General features: G+C 33.4%; 1 protein-coding gene across 1 annotated transcript in view; it reads left to right on the forward strand.

Annotated features, from left to right (window-relative positions):
- The window catches only part of loco (regulator of G protein signaling family member locomotion defects), a 170,040-nt gene that overhangs the window by 144,579 nt on the left and 4,524 nt on the right, over positions 1 to 20,937 (forward strand). Inside the window, exons 3-8 of the mRNA XM_085956325.1 lie at positions 10,792 to 10,920; positions 11,997 to 12,223; positions 13,397 to 13,511; positions 14,331 to 14,507; positions 15,248 to 15,463; positions 16,253 to 16,441. Coding sequence (XP_085812451.1) covers positions 10,792 to 10,920; positions 11,997 to 12,223; positions 13,397 to 13,511; positions 14,331 to 14,507; positions 15,248 to 15,463; positions 16,253 to 16,441 — 1,053 coding nt within the window. The remainder of the gene's footprint in view (positions 1 to 10,791; positions 10,921 to 11,996; positions 12,224 to 13,396; positions 13,512 to 14,330; positions 14,508 to 15,247; positions 15,464 to 16,252; positions 16,442 to 20,937) is intronic.

Below are 20,937 nucleotides of genomic sequence, written 5' to 3' on the forward strand. Positions count from 1 at the left end.
ATATTATCATTATATTCCCAACTCTGTCGATTGGAGGATTTTTGATGGGGGATTTAGGCATTATGATATTTGGAATCAGTACATATTTTGATTAATAATCATATAACAGTTTTTCTGTTTGTTTTTTTGTTGCATATATTTTAATATTACGTGATAGTATGGCTTTATTATTTGGATAGTGGCGGACAAAAATGCAGTATGCGAGGAACGATTATTCAATTCAGAGATTATTTGTGAATTGCTTGATTGAAAGGTTTGATATCGACTAACCATTATATCTAATAATGTACAATGTAATATGATAAGATTGATAAGTTCGAGTGACGAGTACTTAATTATCGTGTGAGATTGTTACATTGTTACTATATAATATAATATATGATTGTTTTTCTAATTTACTTACATACTGCCTATTTTCTTCTGTCTTTCCCTTGTATTCCGATGGTATTTATTTATAAATGAATTTACGGCCATACTATCAATACCAATTTACGGAAATAGGGCCATATATATTACCAATAAAACAGCTCACGACGAACTGTGATACTGTGGTCCGACTGCATGCGTACAGTTTTGTTTGGCTAATATCAGGTTTTAATATTTCATTACTTTGTACAGACTATTGGGGCGATATCAATTATTATTATTGGCAACACTCGTTAGCTAGTTTCGTATATAATTATATAATACCTAGTTAGTGTAAATTCGCGTTATTCAACCACCAAAGAATGTTAATCTATTTACCGGTATAGATGTTATTTCCTGTCGGTTCTCATCATCACATGATTGGAATATGTAGTTTTAATTTAATGTGTTTCGTTTAACTTTTATTGATTGTAATTTAAAAACCAGATTGTCCGACATGCGCCTTCTACTCACGAAGAAATGTTGTCAGCCTTAATTATAAATCCTACCGTAGGGGAAGTCTCAAACGATTATTAATAGTGAGAATTTGATTATTTAATCTGCTACCTACCTAATCCTGTTGATATCATCAGACTTAGCTGGTTCAGCGAAGAGGACTCGGTATAACTTATCTATAAATATAATCATTATAATATAGGTTTTGAACACATAATATCAAAATACATTTGTATTGGATTTATAAAAAAATATTCGGAGTGTTGGTGTGTGCAAAATATGGGTGTTGTAATTCTGGAGCGAATTTTCAATTCGGACATCCCTGGATTAAAAAATGTCATTTAAGGCGAAGTCTTCACTGAGCCTTTTTTAAAGAGGCACCTAGCGGAAAAATACGAAGCTTGCAATTTGAGACATTTTTTTGATAATTTACAATTTCAACTGTATTAATGAATAAATGTGAATCTGAAAACATTAAAAAGAAAAATATTTTTTATCTTAAGTCAAAGATAAACTTACAATTGTAAAAAATGTAATAAAATGTGAATTTGTTGAATCGGACCGCACCCTATTATTACTTATATTTTATGGTCATATTTATTATTAAAATTTAGTTTATTAAGTTTTCTAAGCATCACCTAAGAGATTTTTGACTAATTCATAGTTTTAATATTTTTTTATATCTAGTTTAAAAAACATCGATTTTTATAAAAAATATAAATGTGTATAACTTGAAATCCGTTTTATTTATATCAAATTTTATTTATGTATGGTCCTAATATTGAAGCTTGATTTGATATAAATAAAACGGATTTCAAGTTATACACATTTATATTTTTTATAAAAATCGATGTTTTTTAAAATAGATATAAAAAATATTAAAACTATGAATTAGTCAAAAATCTCTTATGTGATGCTTAGAAAACTTAATAAACTAAATTCTAATAATAAATATGACCATAAAATATAATAGGGTGCGGTCCGATTCAACAAATTCACATTTTTCACACTAATATATTTTTATTTTCAATCTTAACTACTTTCTTTAAATTAAACTTTTAATTAACAAAAACCGTGTCCGGAAATTTGTACGTATGCATTGTCGCATACCATCGTGAGCTACTATATCCGAATTAGATGGCCGTAGGTAGTATTGAGTTAAAATTAATGTCTAAATAAATTACTTTGCATACGTAGGTAATAAAACCCACCGAAATACAAAGGTAAGACAGAAGAAAATAGCTAAGAAAGAAAGTAAGTACAATACAATCATATCGTATATATTTTTACAAGATTCTGGTAATAGAATGTCTGATAATAATAACAGTGTTATTATCAGATAGGTGATCCTAATCAATATCAATTTAATGTTCATAGTGAATCTAATAAAATTGGAACATTACTGTTTGCAATGCTCTACGAACAACGCGTTTTTTTATCGCTATCCTATACGGCCATCTATTTCTGGTCAGCTCACGGTGAACTGTGCTACTGCGAAATGTAATACGCATAATTTACATGTAACCAACATAAACATGTTTTTCTTTTAAAACGTCATGAATTCTAATCTCAAAATCGAGATCCCAGATTCGCAACATTTAATCGTGTATGCCCCATTTGACATTCGTTTCATTTATTTTATATATTATCGATAATAATATATAGTTACATAGATTTTAACAGACGTAAAGATAAATGTGCCAAATTCTAAATTTTTGACTGTTGAAATAGGTATTGCATAAGATGTCCGTTGTATCATGATATTGATTTTTAAAAATTTTATCGTTTTCCTATGTGTCAGTGAATTCAAAGTATTGTCTATGGTTATTGTTATTAATTTCTCTGTGCGTTCTACTAATTGTTTGATTCATACATCGAATGACCAGGAGGTACGTGGGTCATTGTTACGACATGAATTTTAAATATGGAACAACAACATGGCAGCATCTCGCGGATCATGGTCACGTTCCAACCATAACTCAGATTAAAGAATGAAATAAATATAAGTACATTATTATTTTGAATAATGTATGAACGCATTGTGGACCTTTAGCTCAGTTATCAAATTAATATATTATTTAGTACAATAATGATTGCATTGCTTTTACTTGTCTTTTTTCATTAGGTACCCGATATATCCGGAAAACCGTTCCGACATCGGGATGTTAATGGTAAATAAGGTATGAAAAATATTCCATGCTATTTTTTACACCTCGCCACATTTTTCTCGTAAGAAAATAATATGTGCCATAACTCCATCACTTAAGACTCAGCTGAACAGGAACAAGGTCATTCATAGTTTAGTCAGAAATAAACCTCAGCGTTGAAAGGACGTCATTTTAATTCAGTCTAACCTCAAAAACCTCTAACCATCGGGGATTTATTTTAAGAAACGCAATAATTATTAATTACAATTCTCGGTCGAATGAATATCATTATTATTATTCCCTTCAAACATAACATGTATGCGACGTAACCTGAAGCCCGCCGAACGAATACAGGGCTGTCAAAAAATTTAAAGTTAAAAATAGCTTACTGTACAGATGGAATAATTACATACTTCCAAGCGTCAAACGGCATACAACATTCATCTAAAATAATTATGAAAAGACTAGCTGATTATGTTATGTTATTTTTGTATTGTTCTTATTTTTTTGCTTATCAAAATATTTCACACATTATCTGATGATGTGTATTTTGGATATATCGTAATATGTATCTGGTCTCATTAAAATTGCTATTAAGTTGATATAACATAGGAAAATCTGTAAATCATTAAAATGTTAATTTCGTTATAGTTTTTAATTAAACCGGTGCAATTACATATTAGATTTAAACACTGTTGTACTGTGTGACTTTTATAATATCAGATAAAACTGTAGGATGTCAGCAAAAGAGTAAACAAAACCCAGCTCATGGGATAACCGAATGGTAAGCAACTGTATATATTATATTTTCCCGCCAAATTGCACACAATTAAAAACAATTTATCATAAAAACAAGTAAGACGTCTTCGACAGCCCTGGGTGATTGATTCGATAAAGTCGGCAGTTTTTTTTGTCTTGTTCTCTGCGATCGCTAGCTTTGAATAAAAAAAATCTATGGGTGACCATTTTTTATGAGTATAAATTATTTCTTGCATTGGCTTTTATTAATTAATAATTATTGTACCTACCAACTAAAAGTAAAGTTGCGTTACTTGTTTGTAAAAGTGTCAGACTAAATTAATTAAACTAATCGGGTAAGTAATAAAAAGTCATTAATTGAGTTAGCATTTACTTGGTAGAATTCCATTTTAAAAGAAATGAAAATATAATTAATTATATTTTCATTTCTTTTAATAAAAAGTCACTTTCTTTTATAATAAACAGACATCACTATATTAATTTTTTTTTTAAATATGCATTAGAATTAAACAATATGTACCCATTTTTTTTTTAAATAGTTATGTAATAGGTCTTACATATTCAAAATAAATACTATTCATTAATAATGTTTTTTGGATAGCACATGAAATAAAGATGTAGGTAGATATGTATTTCAACATCCTCTCGGACAATTTCAGGTTAAAACGTTATTAATATATTATTATTAAGTTTATATCGTGGCTATCCATCATATTGGTTGCAATGTTTTCCACCAAACACCTGATTAACAAATTGAATTTAGTAACATTTACGTATATTAGAAGATATCATTTTTTGGTCACCCCATATTTTATACACTTTGACAGTGTTATGATTTAAATTAAATAAGAGATCATTATTATTACTTTAGACCAAAGCATTGTCGGCGACCTTTGCATATTACCAGTAGAGCAACAATTCCGGACCACATGTAAAAAAAATCATATTTTCAATTCTCAAGGGCAATTCTGTAGAGCGTCCCCTTAAGGCCATTACTCTTTGTGAAACTAGCATCGGTGGCGGGCTTAGGGACGTGGATGCCCGAGACACTAACTAATTTTGAGGACTCCATGATAAACAAAATCATCAATTCCAACTCCCAACTTACCCCTTTCTTACAATCACATGCTATAACTACAAATATTTTTTATTGTACATCACAGTGATGACACATAATAATACTTAGGTTTTTTGCGCGAATTTATTTGGGGGTTTATATTATGACCCCTTTGATGTTAGTTGCAAGGATTTTGTTATGATTTGCGTAATATTGTAATTTGTGAGAAATACGACTTTTTTTTAAGATTTCGATGTAAATTAATAATTGCATGACCGGTTTGAACTGTTTTGAGGTCCCCCTTTAATATTCCGACGAGACGATCGCGTCACATGCGCCAAAGAAAATCGACGCTGACTGACTTACAATTAAATATATTTACTGCCTAATTTGAAAACAGTTCTGAGAGATATATTATAAATTATAACTTATAACGACTAGAAATAATATTTTATAATACACCCGCAGGATTCGAATCTGCGTCTCCTGGGAATGTATGTTCAATAAAAGAATCTTAAATCTTGTGTATTATTCCTTGAATAAAAATAATAGTTTATTAATATGTACGAGTAGGTAGGTATATATTATTCTTATTCATTTTAAAATTATATTAAAATGAAGATTTTCTTGCTAAACTTGCTAAACAACAATGTACCCAGCGCACATTGCATGGTATTTATAATATTATAGGTACTATCAACTTTTTTACATCTGACACATGAACGCCATACATAGTCTACTTTGAAGGAATAAGGTTCTAACTCTCCACATATGGACATTAACCAACGCAACCAGAGTGCTAAACTGCTTTATGTTTTCAATCGCGTTTGTTGAACTTTCGGTCCGTTCAGCTTTGAATCGCTGTTGTGATTTGCAATATGGAAAATTGTCTACCATGTTCCGATTTTCTCAGAAAAAATATTAAATATAATATAGGTAGGTATCTTTTATAGCTCATTCGTATTGATTCACGCTAGCAAAATTTAAGTTTAGATATTCCATATATTTTTGGTTGCGCTTTTTATAATGGACTGTAATTGGTTTTGATGGAATAATTATGATGGTAGGGGGAGGGTTGGTTATACGGCAGTTAGTCCAGCCACTAGTCCAGGCTCCGTGGTCTGGTCATATCACTTACGCGGTATTGATTGTTGGGTCACCTGGTGCGCGGCACTTGACGTTCACGGTCGACTGATAACTCGTAACTGCTGGTTGACCCTAATTGGCCCAACCAATTTTTTTTTAAATCAAGTGTTCTCAACTCTTGTGTTGCGGCACATGTATCCGTTTCTCCCGTTTTTAAACACTTCATAATAATATATTATGTTTAGCAAAGAAGCCTATGTAGCATGTTTCACAAGAGTGAGATGTACACCAGTGACGTCCCTTGGCAAACTGCCACCCTTGAACAGACTTACAATGCAGTCCTATTGTATTTTTAGTTTCAAAAATTGTAAATTGACATCACATCGACCCACTAATAATAAATTAAAGCATTTCCACGAAACCTACCCTCAAACAGTGGTATTGCACAAACAGGTCTGTGACTCCAACGGGTTTGGAGGCACTCTAGTGAAAAATTTGACTGCGATAAACCGCCATAGCAATATGTATTTACTGTTGGAATAATATAAGCCACTCTTGTTAATCACTCATCTGCCATACATTTATTTCATTGTCTATGGTCAATTAAATAAAGTGTAATATCACAATAAAATTCTCTTGTGTCACACGAAGCTAACCACTAAAAGCTGTTTTACTTCTCTTTAACAATTACAATGAGTACAATGCAATTGACACATACATTGACAGAATTTTTTATTCTTCGATTATTTTTTTCAACATATCGATACTATTTTCTAATGAAGTGACCGTATCGTCTGTTTTATGGAAAACCGACACTGCTCTCATAAGTTGTAATATTTGAATTCGTTCCTTTATTCGCGGCCCATTATTATATCACTATGTGCCTCCCCTGTGCAACACATGACCTACCTATCCCCACGGGACGTCACTGATGTACGCAAAGAAAATTCATTATGATTCATACACAGTGATGAGTTTACCTGTGGGTACTGCGTGCCCGTCTCCTAATACGGCCTATGTCATTTTAGTTAGACGAGACAAGTTAGTATCAGAGCAAGACCGCTTTCTCACGGCCGACAGCTTTTTTCTGGTCTCCGCAAAGGTTGGCGACTTCGGCTGCCTAGGACAGGAATTACCTACACGCAATATGTAGATAAAAATAAGAAAAAAACTTGCATAACTTTTTATTTCGATGCCATAATCTTCATAAAAATATTCTGGATGTAAATAAAAACATTTTCACCATTAATTATGCTAAAAAACTACATATATCATCATCGTTTAACGCATAGATAACCAGTGACGTCCCGTGGGGGTAGGCAGATTGAGCGTCGCTTGGGGGAGGCAATTACTCGAAGGGCGGCAAATCGAGAAGAATCATTAGGTATATATAGACATAGGTACCTAAATTTAGTAATCGCGGAAATATCTCTCCAATAAAATATCAGCTCACTGGTTGGAAACAAAATGTTTGATTGAAATTGATTTGATATGAAAAAAAATTTGATAATAAATTTTATGTCATTCATCCTTACCACCCGATAGAAATGTACCGAATTTGACACGTATTTTTGGTATATAGAACTCCACGATACTTCTTAATTTTTTATTTTATTTTTCTCATTACTTTTGAATATATATTTACCGATTAATAAACTTTTCTAGCTATTTTAGCTAACAACTTTACCTAGAGACATCACCTTAACATCAAATGTTTAACCGGAGTGTTTCTTTGTCGGGTTTGCGATGTCTAGTTTACTTCCGTTGCTCTTGGACGTCACATCCTTGATGACCAGCAATGACACGTGCAGATTTGAGAATTATATTTGAATTATCGGTAGGTACATACTTACCTAATTAATTTATCCAAATATATTTGCCAGTCACTCGCGAGTTTTGAAAGTTGTCAGGTGTATATTTAAATGTATCTGAAAACCGTGGACTCACAATATTGTCTATTGAAGTAGAGATGGCATTTAAATTAGATTTAGTGGTATATATTTTGTTAGTAATGTATCCATACAAATCTTTTCTTAGATATTGGAGTCATGGAAGGATGATAAAAATACTGTATAAAAAATGGGGTGGCATTTTGGCTAGGGACGTCACTGTAGATAACCCATAACGGATCTTAGTCTCCTTCAAAAACTTTTTTCCATCCCAAATGATTCAGCGCCGACGCTTTAAAGTTGCTTCTTATACAATATTGTGTATTATTTGAATTAATGCCAATGAATTTTTTTTCATCATAAACAGGTATAAACAGGTGGCTAAGTACGCAAGTATTTAAAACTGCGCACCAAACCAAACAACACCTTCAACTCAAGTAAGACTCCAGGGTTTGGGCATAAAACTACCAAAGAAAATCACCAAATACTCAAACAGTCTACTCTCATTACAGGGGAATACATAAAAGCTGCATGCAGAACTATTCGAATTCACGTTTGGAATATTTTACAAAAGAGTTCTTTAAAACAACTTACTGGAATTATTTTTATGGGTACATGTACGCATAATCATATTATTTTAGTAGGATTATTGATGAAAAGATGGTGCATATATATATATATATATTTGTTTATATAAATAATAATAAATAACTGAAATAATTGCAAAGAACTCTTCTGTATAGTTACATTTAGTCCCGATTTTTCATTGTTTATTTTTGGGGATGAGAAAATAGCTCAATTTTACCATTTTCAGCTACCTTTCACATTTACATGCTACACCCTCACTATAATGTGTATTAACACCTAAATTAATAATGAATGTAATAGAGATAGACGTATGAATGTAAACAATTCCGAACCCGTCAGAAACATTACGTTTAAAAAATACATTTCTACAATTCTGACATTAAAAAAATGAATGATTTTATTCATATGTATTTTGTTTTTTATGCTCGATTAGGCTCTAATTAAGGTGGGACATCATAGAATTTGATGTACCTATATATATATATATACATATTTAGAATTAGACGAGTTTAGCGATAGGGTATTGTCATCTGTTTTTTTTGTTTCAAAATAATTGATAATAATACTAATACATCACATTTTCTCAGTCACTTTCCAATACGCAAATGAAGATGGCAGTTTATAGAAAGTCTGCGAATATTATTAACCAGTTTGTTTATTCGCGATATTGCAAACCGGTAATTAATCTTGTAATGGTACTAACATAAATGGCGTAATTATTTTTTTTCTTTTTTCAAAACAACGTTCACTTTTTACATCCACTTAATGTGTATCGTAATGTTATCTACAACATTATTTATTATTTTATTTTTTCTCTAGGTTCACATAAAGTTTCCCCAGTTAAGATAATTCATCCCGTTTGCTGACAAAAACGTGTACCCAAATCTTTAGTACCTAGTATAAAACAAGCTAATCTACCTATTAGCCCGGTCGCACACACAAAATCTTCTGCGCCATGATCGTAAATCAAAACTCCCGACAATGTTACAATTCCCATCCGCGCGAGCAGGCGATACCATGCCTGAACGCAACATAAAAGTAGCATATCCATATGCGCCGGTGCAACATTTTGAATGAAATTTATAACACGCGAGAAGCAAATGTTTTTTCTATCAAAAATGTCGCGGTGACGCTATGTGCGTCAGTACATTGAGTTACATATTGTGTTTTGTGAATGACAACAAAATCACATCGACAAATTCGATGCGTTGCGGTCGAGACGAGTCTGTATGTGCGACCGGGCTTAGTCACTTTAATGTCTTTAGATGGTCTATAACTCTAAAGACAATAAAGTGTGTGATAATACGTGGTTAGTTAGTTTGATCATCTCGTTTTAATCGTGTTAAAGATTATAGGTACACGTTTCCGTCGAGGCAGCAAGCCCAGCAATCAAATGGGATGAATTTAAACCTTATAAAATTATGCTTATTTACGCATTATTTACGAATCACATTCATCTTCAATACTTAAATAAGGTTACCTTTTAAAATTTGTTAAATGTAGGTACTTATAATATAGGTATATATATTATGTACCTACCTAATATCGTATATTTTGTATCAGTTCACGATGCCCAATTAAGCGGATAATGCCGGTCCTGATTATTATTAAACTAGGTATGTCGAATAAGTGCTAGGTACATATTGCGGTTTATTTTAATTAATAAAATGTGTTTCACGAAAAATTGACAGTTAACACTGAGGCCGACTATATTCATGCAGTGGCACTGAATTGCGAATTACGATGGTATTGTTAGTTATTGATTATCTTCGAATGCAATACGATAACCTTTTCGCAATAAATTAAGATTTTTCAATCACACTGTGGTAGAATGTTTAAGTTAAAAATTGATGCAATTTTCAACGGACGTAAACATAAATATTTTTACGTTTTTAAAATTGCAGAGTAGATCCACAAAGTTTCGATGATTGATTTGTTGTATCGTAAAATAATTTGTTGTAGTATCCTAAAATAAGAAATTTAACAACTGTTAATGGATAACCTCAAGTTTTACAAATTATACAATAATTCATAGGTATTAAAAAATACTGCAATTCACAAAAATGTATGAAACTTGTTGTGTTGTATTGTTTTGAGTAACGGTAAAGACACACAAATTGGATTTTTTTTTATCCAATTGGAAATTCTAATAGGATACATTTGGAATCAAGTAAGACCTGCATCGACGCGCTCGAACTGCGGTGCCGTAAATCTGCTTTAGAAAAATATTTATTCCTTCATATATTTTTGCACCTGCCACGAAACTAGGAGCTATCCTATCCTTGGGGAAACTCAATATCGGTGATATTGACCGTTGTTTCTACTGTATGTATAAACTAAAAAGGAATGATAAATGAAATTGGTTGAGAACTTTACTGACGTTACTATTTTTCTTTTGTTTCAGAGCTCGGGGGGTTCCCCGTTCAGCAGGTGGGGCGTGGGGGGCACGGGAGGCTCGGGGCGCGCGCTCACCCACCGCTCCTGCCGCCGCCCGGGCAGCCTGGTCGCATCCGAACATGACATGTATAACAAGGTAACATTACATCACAAGTACTCATTGCTAATACTACGATCCCAGCTCTTTATAACAAAACAGTTACACATTATAATGCCCTGTCTTTTCTCATCAACTCAACATGATCATATAGAATATATTATTATCATAAAAGGGTATAAGTCATTGGTAACAAATGGACCTTGAAATAATAATCATCATTTATGGCACTACAACCCTTGGTGGGTCTTGGCCTCCTTCAAAAACTTCCTCCGTCCTGGATGATCCAGCGCTGACACTCTCCAATTGTTTTGACCGAGCATTTTTAAATCTCCCGTGGCACAGTCCAGCCATCTCAATTTCGGCCGTCCAGGTCCTCTCTTGCCATCAGGGGTTGCGTACATAGCCCGCCTCGCTGGTATATCCTCCAACATTCTATGCACGTGGCCGATCCAGCGCAGTCTCTGCATTTGCATATGCCACCTGTTGGCAAGGGTGATCCGGCATTTTATTTTGTCGCTCGTGTTATTACTGTGACAACTGATCCTAGACAAATGCAGAAGCAAAATTTTACAATTTCTTTAAAATTACAACTCAATTACTACCATGAAAAGTTGATTTGAATAAATTTTGCTATATACATAATGTTAAATAACGTGAAAATTGAAAATAGGTCTATTGCACATGTAGACAATGTATCAAAATATGACATTTCCAATAATTCCCTTCTATGGTATTAATCTATTTCATAATGATCATGAAATTTTGATTTCTGGAATGAGAAAAGATAGCGTATAATAATGATATATACTTCTTTTTTACAGAGTCAACACAGATTTGATGATTATTATATTGTTCTCACAAAGATATCCTAAATTATTAATTTTCGACCTTTACACAGCACGTGGTACCTTATGGATTCAGAGGCAATTATCAAAAAATCTTGAACTTGTCAAGACAGCCTTATCCAGGATATACTCATAGTTAGATTTCCACCACTGCGATAGATTTAAATAATTACCTCCTAATTAATATTCTAGTATTACTTGGGTTGTTTTAATTAGATCTGCCTACAATGTAATGACAATAGCTAATGAATTGATTAATGTTTTCAGTGTGAAGCTGAAGACGGCAGCTGTAACGGCACGGCCAAGTCTTTGTCCAACGCGAGCGTGTCGGTGTGGGCGTCGTCACTCGAGAGGTTGCTCTTAGACCCCGCGGGAGCACACGCCCTGTCAGCATTCCTCGAAAGAGAATTTTCAGCTGAAAACATTAGATTTTGGACTGCCTGCGAAAGATATGCAAGAGCTCAACCATCAGCGAGGCCGAGTATGGCTGCAAGGTCAGTGTAATAAATAGTTATGATAAAAACTTTTAAAGATAAAGGACAACGGCAGAATATGTTACAAGCACCGATCAAATGGAATTGAATATGACAATTCAAGATGTGTGCCTTTATCGTGTTAGGCATCAATTGATCGATTTGATCGGTGATTATGAAACTTCTCGCTGCTGTGTGTTGTCTCCCGTCGTGGTTGCAATATTCGAAAATGTGCTTTAAATTTAATTTATGTGATAGATTCTGTGTTCTTTTCATATTCATTTTCTATTCAGGAGAACGAAAAGACATCCAAAAGAAATAAGTTTTTAGCATAACATATCACGTAACATACATTTTATATAGTTTATAGGTATAGATTATAGTTTTTTTATTGATTCGGTGTCATCCATATTTCATGTCAAACCATGGAGGGGAAAGGGGATCTGATATAATGCAATGTTATTAGACTAAGGAATTGGGGGGGTTGTGTATCTACAATTCTACAATATCATATCACAAAACCAATAAAATATACTCTAATATATTCCATAAGAACAATATACCAAAGTTGGTCATTTTTAATTAATGTATTCTTTAACAAATGGTGGAGAGGGAAGGAGTTGAAAATGTAACAAAATTTTTAGACAAACTTTGTGACATTGTAAGGGAGTCAAAAAATACTGACCCTTCAATGACAATTATTAGTGTAGTTGTTTTAATGTAATTAATTTTCCCTCGATAAAAGAACCTATATGACACTATATTATCAATGTTTTCGAATTGTGCATCTCATGCTCTGTATTAGCAGTAGGTACATTTGTTAAGACTTTCAAGGATCAAAAAGCCTAAAAAAGTTAAAAATAGAAAGCTAGCATACTTTGTCCGCATGATACACCATCTTGAGAAATATCAACTTATTCATCTTAATATTCGTGGCAGCAGAAAAATGTCTTGACTCAGAAATCTTAGAAATTGATAACTCGGCAGTCTATCCTTGTTCAGATCGGCAGCAGACGATGGAAAGATTTCCATGATCATCTCAACATCCAGAATAGTTATCATATAAACAGAAAAAATATGGTATCATATCTTGGAAAATTATTATTGCAACTCTGAACTGAGTGGACATAATATTGTATTTTTGAACGCCAAATTCTATAACGGATGATCATTTATTTATTTTTATTTTTTTAGATTGTACTCGAGACATCTGGATGACGGTGCTCCAGAACCAGTGAATGTGGATTCACACGCCAGGCTCCTGGCCAAAGAACAACTCTCTCAAGCACCCCCGGATCTTTTCTTGCAGGTTAATAAAATTTGTATTTTTACTCATTATTTATTATATCGTAAAAATACGTTAACCATCTGCATACCAAACCGCATACTGTCGACTGTTATTTGATAAAGTTTGTATAATAGATAACGTTATGCTCATTATTTTTCTAGATATAATATCTGGGTGTAGTCAAGGACGGAGTTACCAGTACTGATATTAATTGCGTCGATTTAAGAAATGTATATTTAAGACAAATGTTTTCACTTGTTTTTCAACGTTTAAATTTTATTTAATTGGCTAAATCCGCCCCTGGACATAGTATATTTTTTTTTTGAACAAATAGTTGAATTCAAAAAAATATGCTTTAACTCAACCATAGGTACTTAACCGGTTCTATGCCTTCAGCAAGTTTTCTCACTTTATGAGGCTGTGACAAATTACTGTACAATACAATATTAAATGTACAAATTTCGCGAGTTATCTCGTCTGACTTTAAACTCAAATTACTAGCCACTGTCAATTGATTTCGATAATCTAATTGATTTCGATAATCTAAAAAATCAAACACACAATGACATCTGTTTGAATAATTGTGAAATACTAAGCCACAAATTATCGATATTACAGCGATTTTATATAGAATATAGATATATATAGATATTTCATTTAACTTGTGTCGTTATTAATCTCTGGCCTGTCAGATACTGTCATAGTAAATTTGTGAGATATAGAAAAGGTTAAACTCCATTTAGAAAACTTCTTATTAAACCAAATGATTCAAAGAATCTCTGAATTTAACAATGCAGTAATTGATTCATTTTAATTGCATATCTATCATTTTTTTTCTAGGCTCAGAAGCAGATTTTCAACCTGATGAAGTTTGACAGCTATCCTCGATTTATTAAGTCGGACATTCACAAAGAATGTCAACTGGCAGAGTTCCAAGGAAAGCCTCAACCATACCCTGGTGACCCTGCCTTAGCATTTAGCCCTTGTGAGCATAGCCCTACTCCGAGTCCTAGCAAGGTACGACAATGATTATTACTATTTATTAGCTTATTGTAACCATTTACAGATTTTATTTTATTAAATATAAATAATTGGCTGTCACCGATTTCATACAATAATTTTTTTTATCTAATGGCGATTCATTCATTTGTATGGTGGCAGGGCGTATACATATAGTATAACATGACATAGAAATATGTAGCATTAGGTGAGCGTTAGTCTGCACCAGCATGTTTTAATCTACTTGTTAGTACAGTAGAACCTCGATATGTTATTCCACACCAGCATGTTTTAATCAACTTGTTAGTACAGTAGAACCTCGATATAACGGACTTCGGATTTAACGGTCAAATGTGAAAGTTGTTAAAAACATTCTGTTAATGTTATACATGTTTAAATCCAAGTGTCATCGCTTGTAAACAATGTTCTGTGCATGATAATCTAAAAACACTTATTGACAATTCGTCAGATAACGAAATTCAACTATAGTACATGCATTTTCGTAATTCTAGAGTTGATTATAAAAAAACCAGCAGGCTTCAAAAGTGCGAACAAAACTTGGTTCTTTTTTCAAAGCAGAATTACCAAAAGCAAGCGCGTCGACATTGAACATTAACGTAACTCCACAATGGGTGTAGCTGGATATATCATTCGAAGACAAATAAACGAGTTTTTATATGACGGACTTTCGGCTTTAACAGACAATCCCTCACCCGAACGCTTACTAAATTAACCGAACGTAATGTTTCACGTTCCAGCTGAAAAAGTCCTTGAGCAATGCAGAGGATAGGCGGCGCAAGTCTCTGATGCAGTGGCCTCGTAAGCTACGGAGTAAATCCCGGGACAGATGCCAGGAAGAAACCGCAGAGGATAACGATGCCACTGAGCCCGTCCCGGCAGGCGAGCAAGACCCCCGCGGCTCCAACTCTTCATTACTATCCAATTGGGATATTGCTCGCACTCTCAATAAACAGGTGCTTTTAACGACTTGGTTTTTTGTCTACCTATCTCACTAAGTTTGTCTCTCTTATCACTTTATGATGGTGACTGTTTTCACAATAAACTCTTGATTATTATATTATATTTATCTGTGAAATAAAACATTTTATATCGTGACTTGGATGATCTTCCCGTCTGACTTCACCCGAAGAGATTTTAAATTTTCTCAATGCTGCTAATAGAGATGCCCCTATCCCGTATGCACAAAAATCATTACAGAAAGCTCATTGTAGTTATGACAACCGTAAAATTAGCTGCAGACCACCTCATACTGATGGCCCCTAAAACCCATGTAAAATTAGCTGAAAGCGTATCATATAGAAACAGTGGTAGCGAATCTTTTATGCATAGGTGCCAATTAGGTAACTAAAAAAATATTTGTAATAATGGTTGACGTATCAAGTAGAAGTATTAGTAGAGCTCTCTTTAGGTCTTTTTGCAAAAAAATCTGTGCAGAATGAACTCTTCTATGAAAGTTTTCATCTTTTTTTTCAATTGAATTCGGTAGGTATACTAAAAAAACTGTCCAAAATCCAGACCCCGAGAGCTTTATAAACTTTTATTTCCGCGCAAACTAAGCGTGCCACACGTACCATCGCTACCACTACTATTAATCAATGATTGCATGCCAGTTTCAATAGACAGCGCATGGCGCTCTTAACTTGGTCTATTCATCTGGACGGAGCTACATGATGTCAAGTAAAAAATCTATTTTAAAACTGCTAAATACGAATTGTAATGTTTTTTTTATGTTTCTCCCTTAGAATGGTGGCTCATCCGAAGGCGTGAACGGTGCATTGTGTCGAATTCTCTTACCCGGAACAGCAGCAACTTCTTCAGTAGTCGCTGTGTCCACAGATGAAACTGTGCGTCAACTCCTAGACAGACTTCTGAGAAAGAGAGCCGTTCGATATCTTGCGTATGAAGTTTACCTGCCTCCATACCATAATAAGGTGAATATTGCGTCTCATGTGTGAATATATGTACATTGCAGCAATTTTAGCATATTGCACCTATTTCAGTCTTGCTTGATTGTTAGCATTCTGGAAAATATACTTCACACCTTGAGATATGTTTCTGGAAAGTCATCCGTGAAGCATTTATTCCTATGGAATCGGTTACAAATGGTGGGATAAACAAGTTGGCGGCTTGTTTTAAAGTTTTGTTATACTAGCACGATATTCCTACACCAAATTTTCTTTTTTTTTATACTGACGGTTTTGAAATAATATTGTTCAAGAAAACAGGCGAATTATTTTATTTTACACCGATTCTATAACTTTTAACGCGGCTTTAAAAAATTAACAACAACTCGTGTGTTGAGCTAATCGCCACATACTATCACCGTATTGCGCAGACAATGAGCGCACCACCAATAGTGACAGTCATCAACATCGATTCAATTATGAAAGATTTGATGTGATCTTCATCTCGGTGTGAAATAATATTATATCATCCATTATAAAAATATTTTTGTATTCGAGAATTTTTTATATAGTTGATGATACACTCTCACATTAGCCTATTGCTAGTGCCTACACTGTAACTTCAGAAAAGGCTGAAACATGTTACCTAATCTCAAAAATCGTCAGCTTAACAAAACATGCAACCAAGCTCCTTGATAACCCGTCGATATATTCTAGTTAAGTATTAAATGAATGTTTAGTTAATGAAACGTAAATTGTACAGCGCGATGGTTGAATGTAATTTAAATTCAGTAGAATCGTTTATAATAGTAAAATCATAATTCTAAATAATAAATACGCAATAATATTAAAATGGCAACACCATTGTAAAATTATTGTTTTGTCGCGTTACTAAATAAAGAGAACCCCATCGCGTTTCCGGTATATATTTTTCTTGACTGGGTATTGTGAACCCTGTCGAAGTTAGTTAGCGTCTAAGGTTCAACCGCTAAACACTTGACTGTCGGGAAGTTTATTAATGTGCTCGTAAAAAGAAAATATAATAAAAGTGAAGCTGTCTAAAATTTGTGTTGCCCGTGAATTACTTATTATTTCACCCGTGTCCCTTTATAACACTACAGTCCCGAGTCTACCGAAATAAAGTTTAATAAACATAATAAAATCTTTGACACCTCGGGTCGCCGACTGAGCTAAACCCCGAAAGACCCTGAGGATATGTCATTGATTTTAAGTAATAGAATAAATAAACTATCTAAATTTTTCATAGTCAGTTTCAGTAGTCTGGAATGTAACCACCAGGGAACAAAAAATAATGGGAAGAGAAGTGTGGAGAAATACGGGATAAATTAAAACATGTGTTAAAAAATATGCTATTTTCAATAGCTAAGTTTGTATCATAATATGCAGGGCTTTTTTTTAAAAAAAAAAGGTGCCGGAACTCACTTCATGTCAAGCTTTTTACTAAATAAAATTATATTCAAATGTCACTTAAATGAAATTTAAAGGAGCTATGCCACGAAGCGAACAAAAAAAGGTTGATTTTTACGATAATTTTTTATTTTAGTCAAAACAAAGCTACAGAAACAATAAAATACATACATTATATTTGAAATATATTGTACAAATAAGACTAAATAAGACTAACTTTAAAATATAATTGTAAATACATATGTAATGTATTTATTTATGAACTTGAATAAAAGTTTAGAGTGATTTCCAAAGTTTTTTCCAATTCTCGTCTGATACATCATCTCGATTCCTTTTCTTAGTGTTAGAGTCTAAGGCCGAATGTCTTCCTTTAAGTAACCACCTATCAACATATTTTGAAGGATCGAAAAGTGTCAAGGGTGGTCCCACGAGTTTGATGAACAAGAGTGCCGAAACTGTTTTAGTGTTTAACGAAGCTCTTGTTGGGGTAATAATAAGATTCATTTGCGAAAACCCCCGTTCACATTCACTTGAAGAAATGGGAATAGAATTCAGAGCATATACCAAACGCAAGAGTTTTTCAGAATATGTCTTTTCGAGAATGTATTCGCGAAATCCACGAATCATTTCTCGTTCATCTAGTTGTAGCCTGATCGAAATGTTTCTAATTTCCATCTCTCCAAATGTCAACCGATTATCAATGTCTTCAGGCCAATATTTTTGGTCAAGTACGCGAGCCCAAAGTGCAAACTCAACATCTTTATTATCTAGCAGCCTTTTTTCAATTGACGTTTTCAACGTGGAATAAAATATTTTCGGATCAATAGGAGGATCATTTTTAGAAACTTTTTCGTGAAGTAAAACTCCACGAAAATGCAGATTGCTTATAGCAGCTGCAGCACATTTATAATAGGGTCCAAAATTCTGTTTTCTTTCTTCAAAAACTTGAACGAGTTCATTTATTTTTCGATTTGCAATGTAAAGGTTCACATTGCGATTTTGTAGGTCCAAACTAAGTTCCGACAATTCTTGGAGAGCGTCGCACATCAATGCTAGATCCAATAAAAATGCTGTTGATGTTATTTTGTTCTTTAAGCCACTGTAAGTACACTTGTCATTTTTATCTCTTGTAGGGTCATTCATCGCTTCTTCAAAATGACGCACAAGGGATTCATAATTATTCCACACAGCCGAAACTGAACGAAAACTAGATGCCACCCATCGGGTACTTAAAACTCTTCCGATTTTCAGTACCTCAACTCCTAGTGATTCTGCACATAAATGCAACTCTCTATTATTTTTCGGCGACGCGTGGTATAAAACATAAAGTTTATCAATAAATGATTTGAATCTATTGATCCCTGAAATTTTTTTTACAACATCACTTACTGATAATTCTAATCTGTGATTAGTACAATGCCAAACTATAATTGAAGGAAATTTTTCTGTCAGCAATTTTTTCACTCCATTTTTAGAACCTAACATCACAGCAGCGCCGTCGCATGCAACCGAAACTAAATATTTTTTTAAATATTCTTCTGTCATCCCATATAAATCAAGAGATTGGAGTAATGATTCAAATATTCCTTTTGCCGTTACGTCTTTAAGTTCAATCAAATCCAAAAACAAATTAATTGGTGAATTCATTCCAACACTTTCGACACAACATCGAACATACACAATGAGGGTGGTTTTTTGGCTTATGGTGGTAGACTCATCAATTATCAAAGAAATTATATTTTTCGATTGAACAATTTCTTTGAAAACATTTTTTCTCATTTCATCACATATATGATTTACAATGTTAACACATGCGTTAGTGGAATGGAGAATATGACCCATTTCGATCCCATTTAGTTCTTGGAGATTAATTTCACTTTCAAACATATTGAATGATTGATTTTCCTTAGCTACTTTATATGCAGTTCGAAAAATGTTTGCTGTTATTACTTTTTCGCGAGATAACGATTTTAAAAAAGTATTTTCAATCTGCTTTTTTTTGGCTTCAGAAATGATTTTTAACGCTGCTTTGTGTGCAATAGATCCTCTGTGATCGAAAATTTTTTTTCGAAGTGACCGCAATTGTAGCTTCCTCTCTTTCCCAGAATACGTGATTTCATTATTGGCCCATTCTTTGGATATTTTCATTCCCATTGTCGTTTCAGTTCCAAGAGTTCCAACGTTTCTGCAAATTGTGCAGCCAAGTTTCATTTTGTGTACGTTCAACCATTCGTTTTTTGAGCAAAAATCGTTTTTTTGATCTAATGACCAGCAGTCTGGCCAATCGTTTTGAGTTCGACCTTGATCCCCGAGATCAGCTAGAGATGATTCAGGAACATCTACATGTACCGATATTTCCATATCTTCTGTCATCGTTTCTGTTTTGAGCTTTTTATTTGCGGAATCGGCGCCGCTGCCGGTGGTTGAGAAGTAACAGGAAATTTTTTTCATATTTAAACTTGGGGTTGCACTAAATAATATATAAAATAGTTGCACAACACGTAATCGTAACACAAACTGACTAAACAAACGTAAATAACAATATACGCAGATGCTGCCATGCGATAAACGTCAAACTGTCAAAATCATAATACGCAGCATACGTATGAAGCTAGTTACATACGCATGTTTGCTATTTAAACTATACGGTTACTTCACTAACACTAACACGCCAACATTCAAAATGGCTTCCACCTGTACCTTATTTTATCATTTTAACGAATTATTATTGTAATTACTTAAGCGCAAATATTTTTTCGTTTAATTGATTTTGAAATAAAACCGTGAAAAAAGGTGCCGGAACGCCGTTCCACCGCGTTAAATGGAAAAAAAAGCCCTGATAATATGTATTAAAGTTTGTCATGTAAACGAAACATGCATTCAATATTGGTAATATTTGAGGACATTCTGGAGGCTTTGTCTTGGTTTTTATGGTCTGACCGTTATTAAGTCATAAAGCAAATCTCGTTTGAAATTCTTGGTGACTGACTGGCTTCAAATTTTCAGTTTATCATCCGTTTTGTGCACTTTGTTATGTTCAATACACTTTTAGCTTTTTCTCAAAGTTAAATTGTGGAATTTTGAATGACTAAATT

The sequence above is a fragment of the Rhyacophila brunnea genome, unplaced genomic scaffold, assembly GCF_057557595.1.
Source record: "Rhyacophila brunnea isolate RB1 unplaced genomic scaffold, BYU_Rbru_1.0 scaffold_6, whole genome shotgun sequence".
Taxonomy (NCBI): Eukaryota; Metazoa; Arthropoda; class Insecta; order Trichoptera; family Rhyacophilidae; genus Rhyacophila; species Rhyacophila brunnea.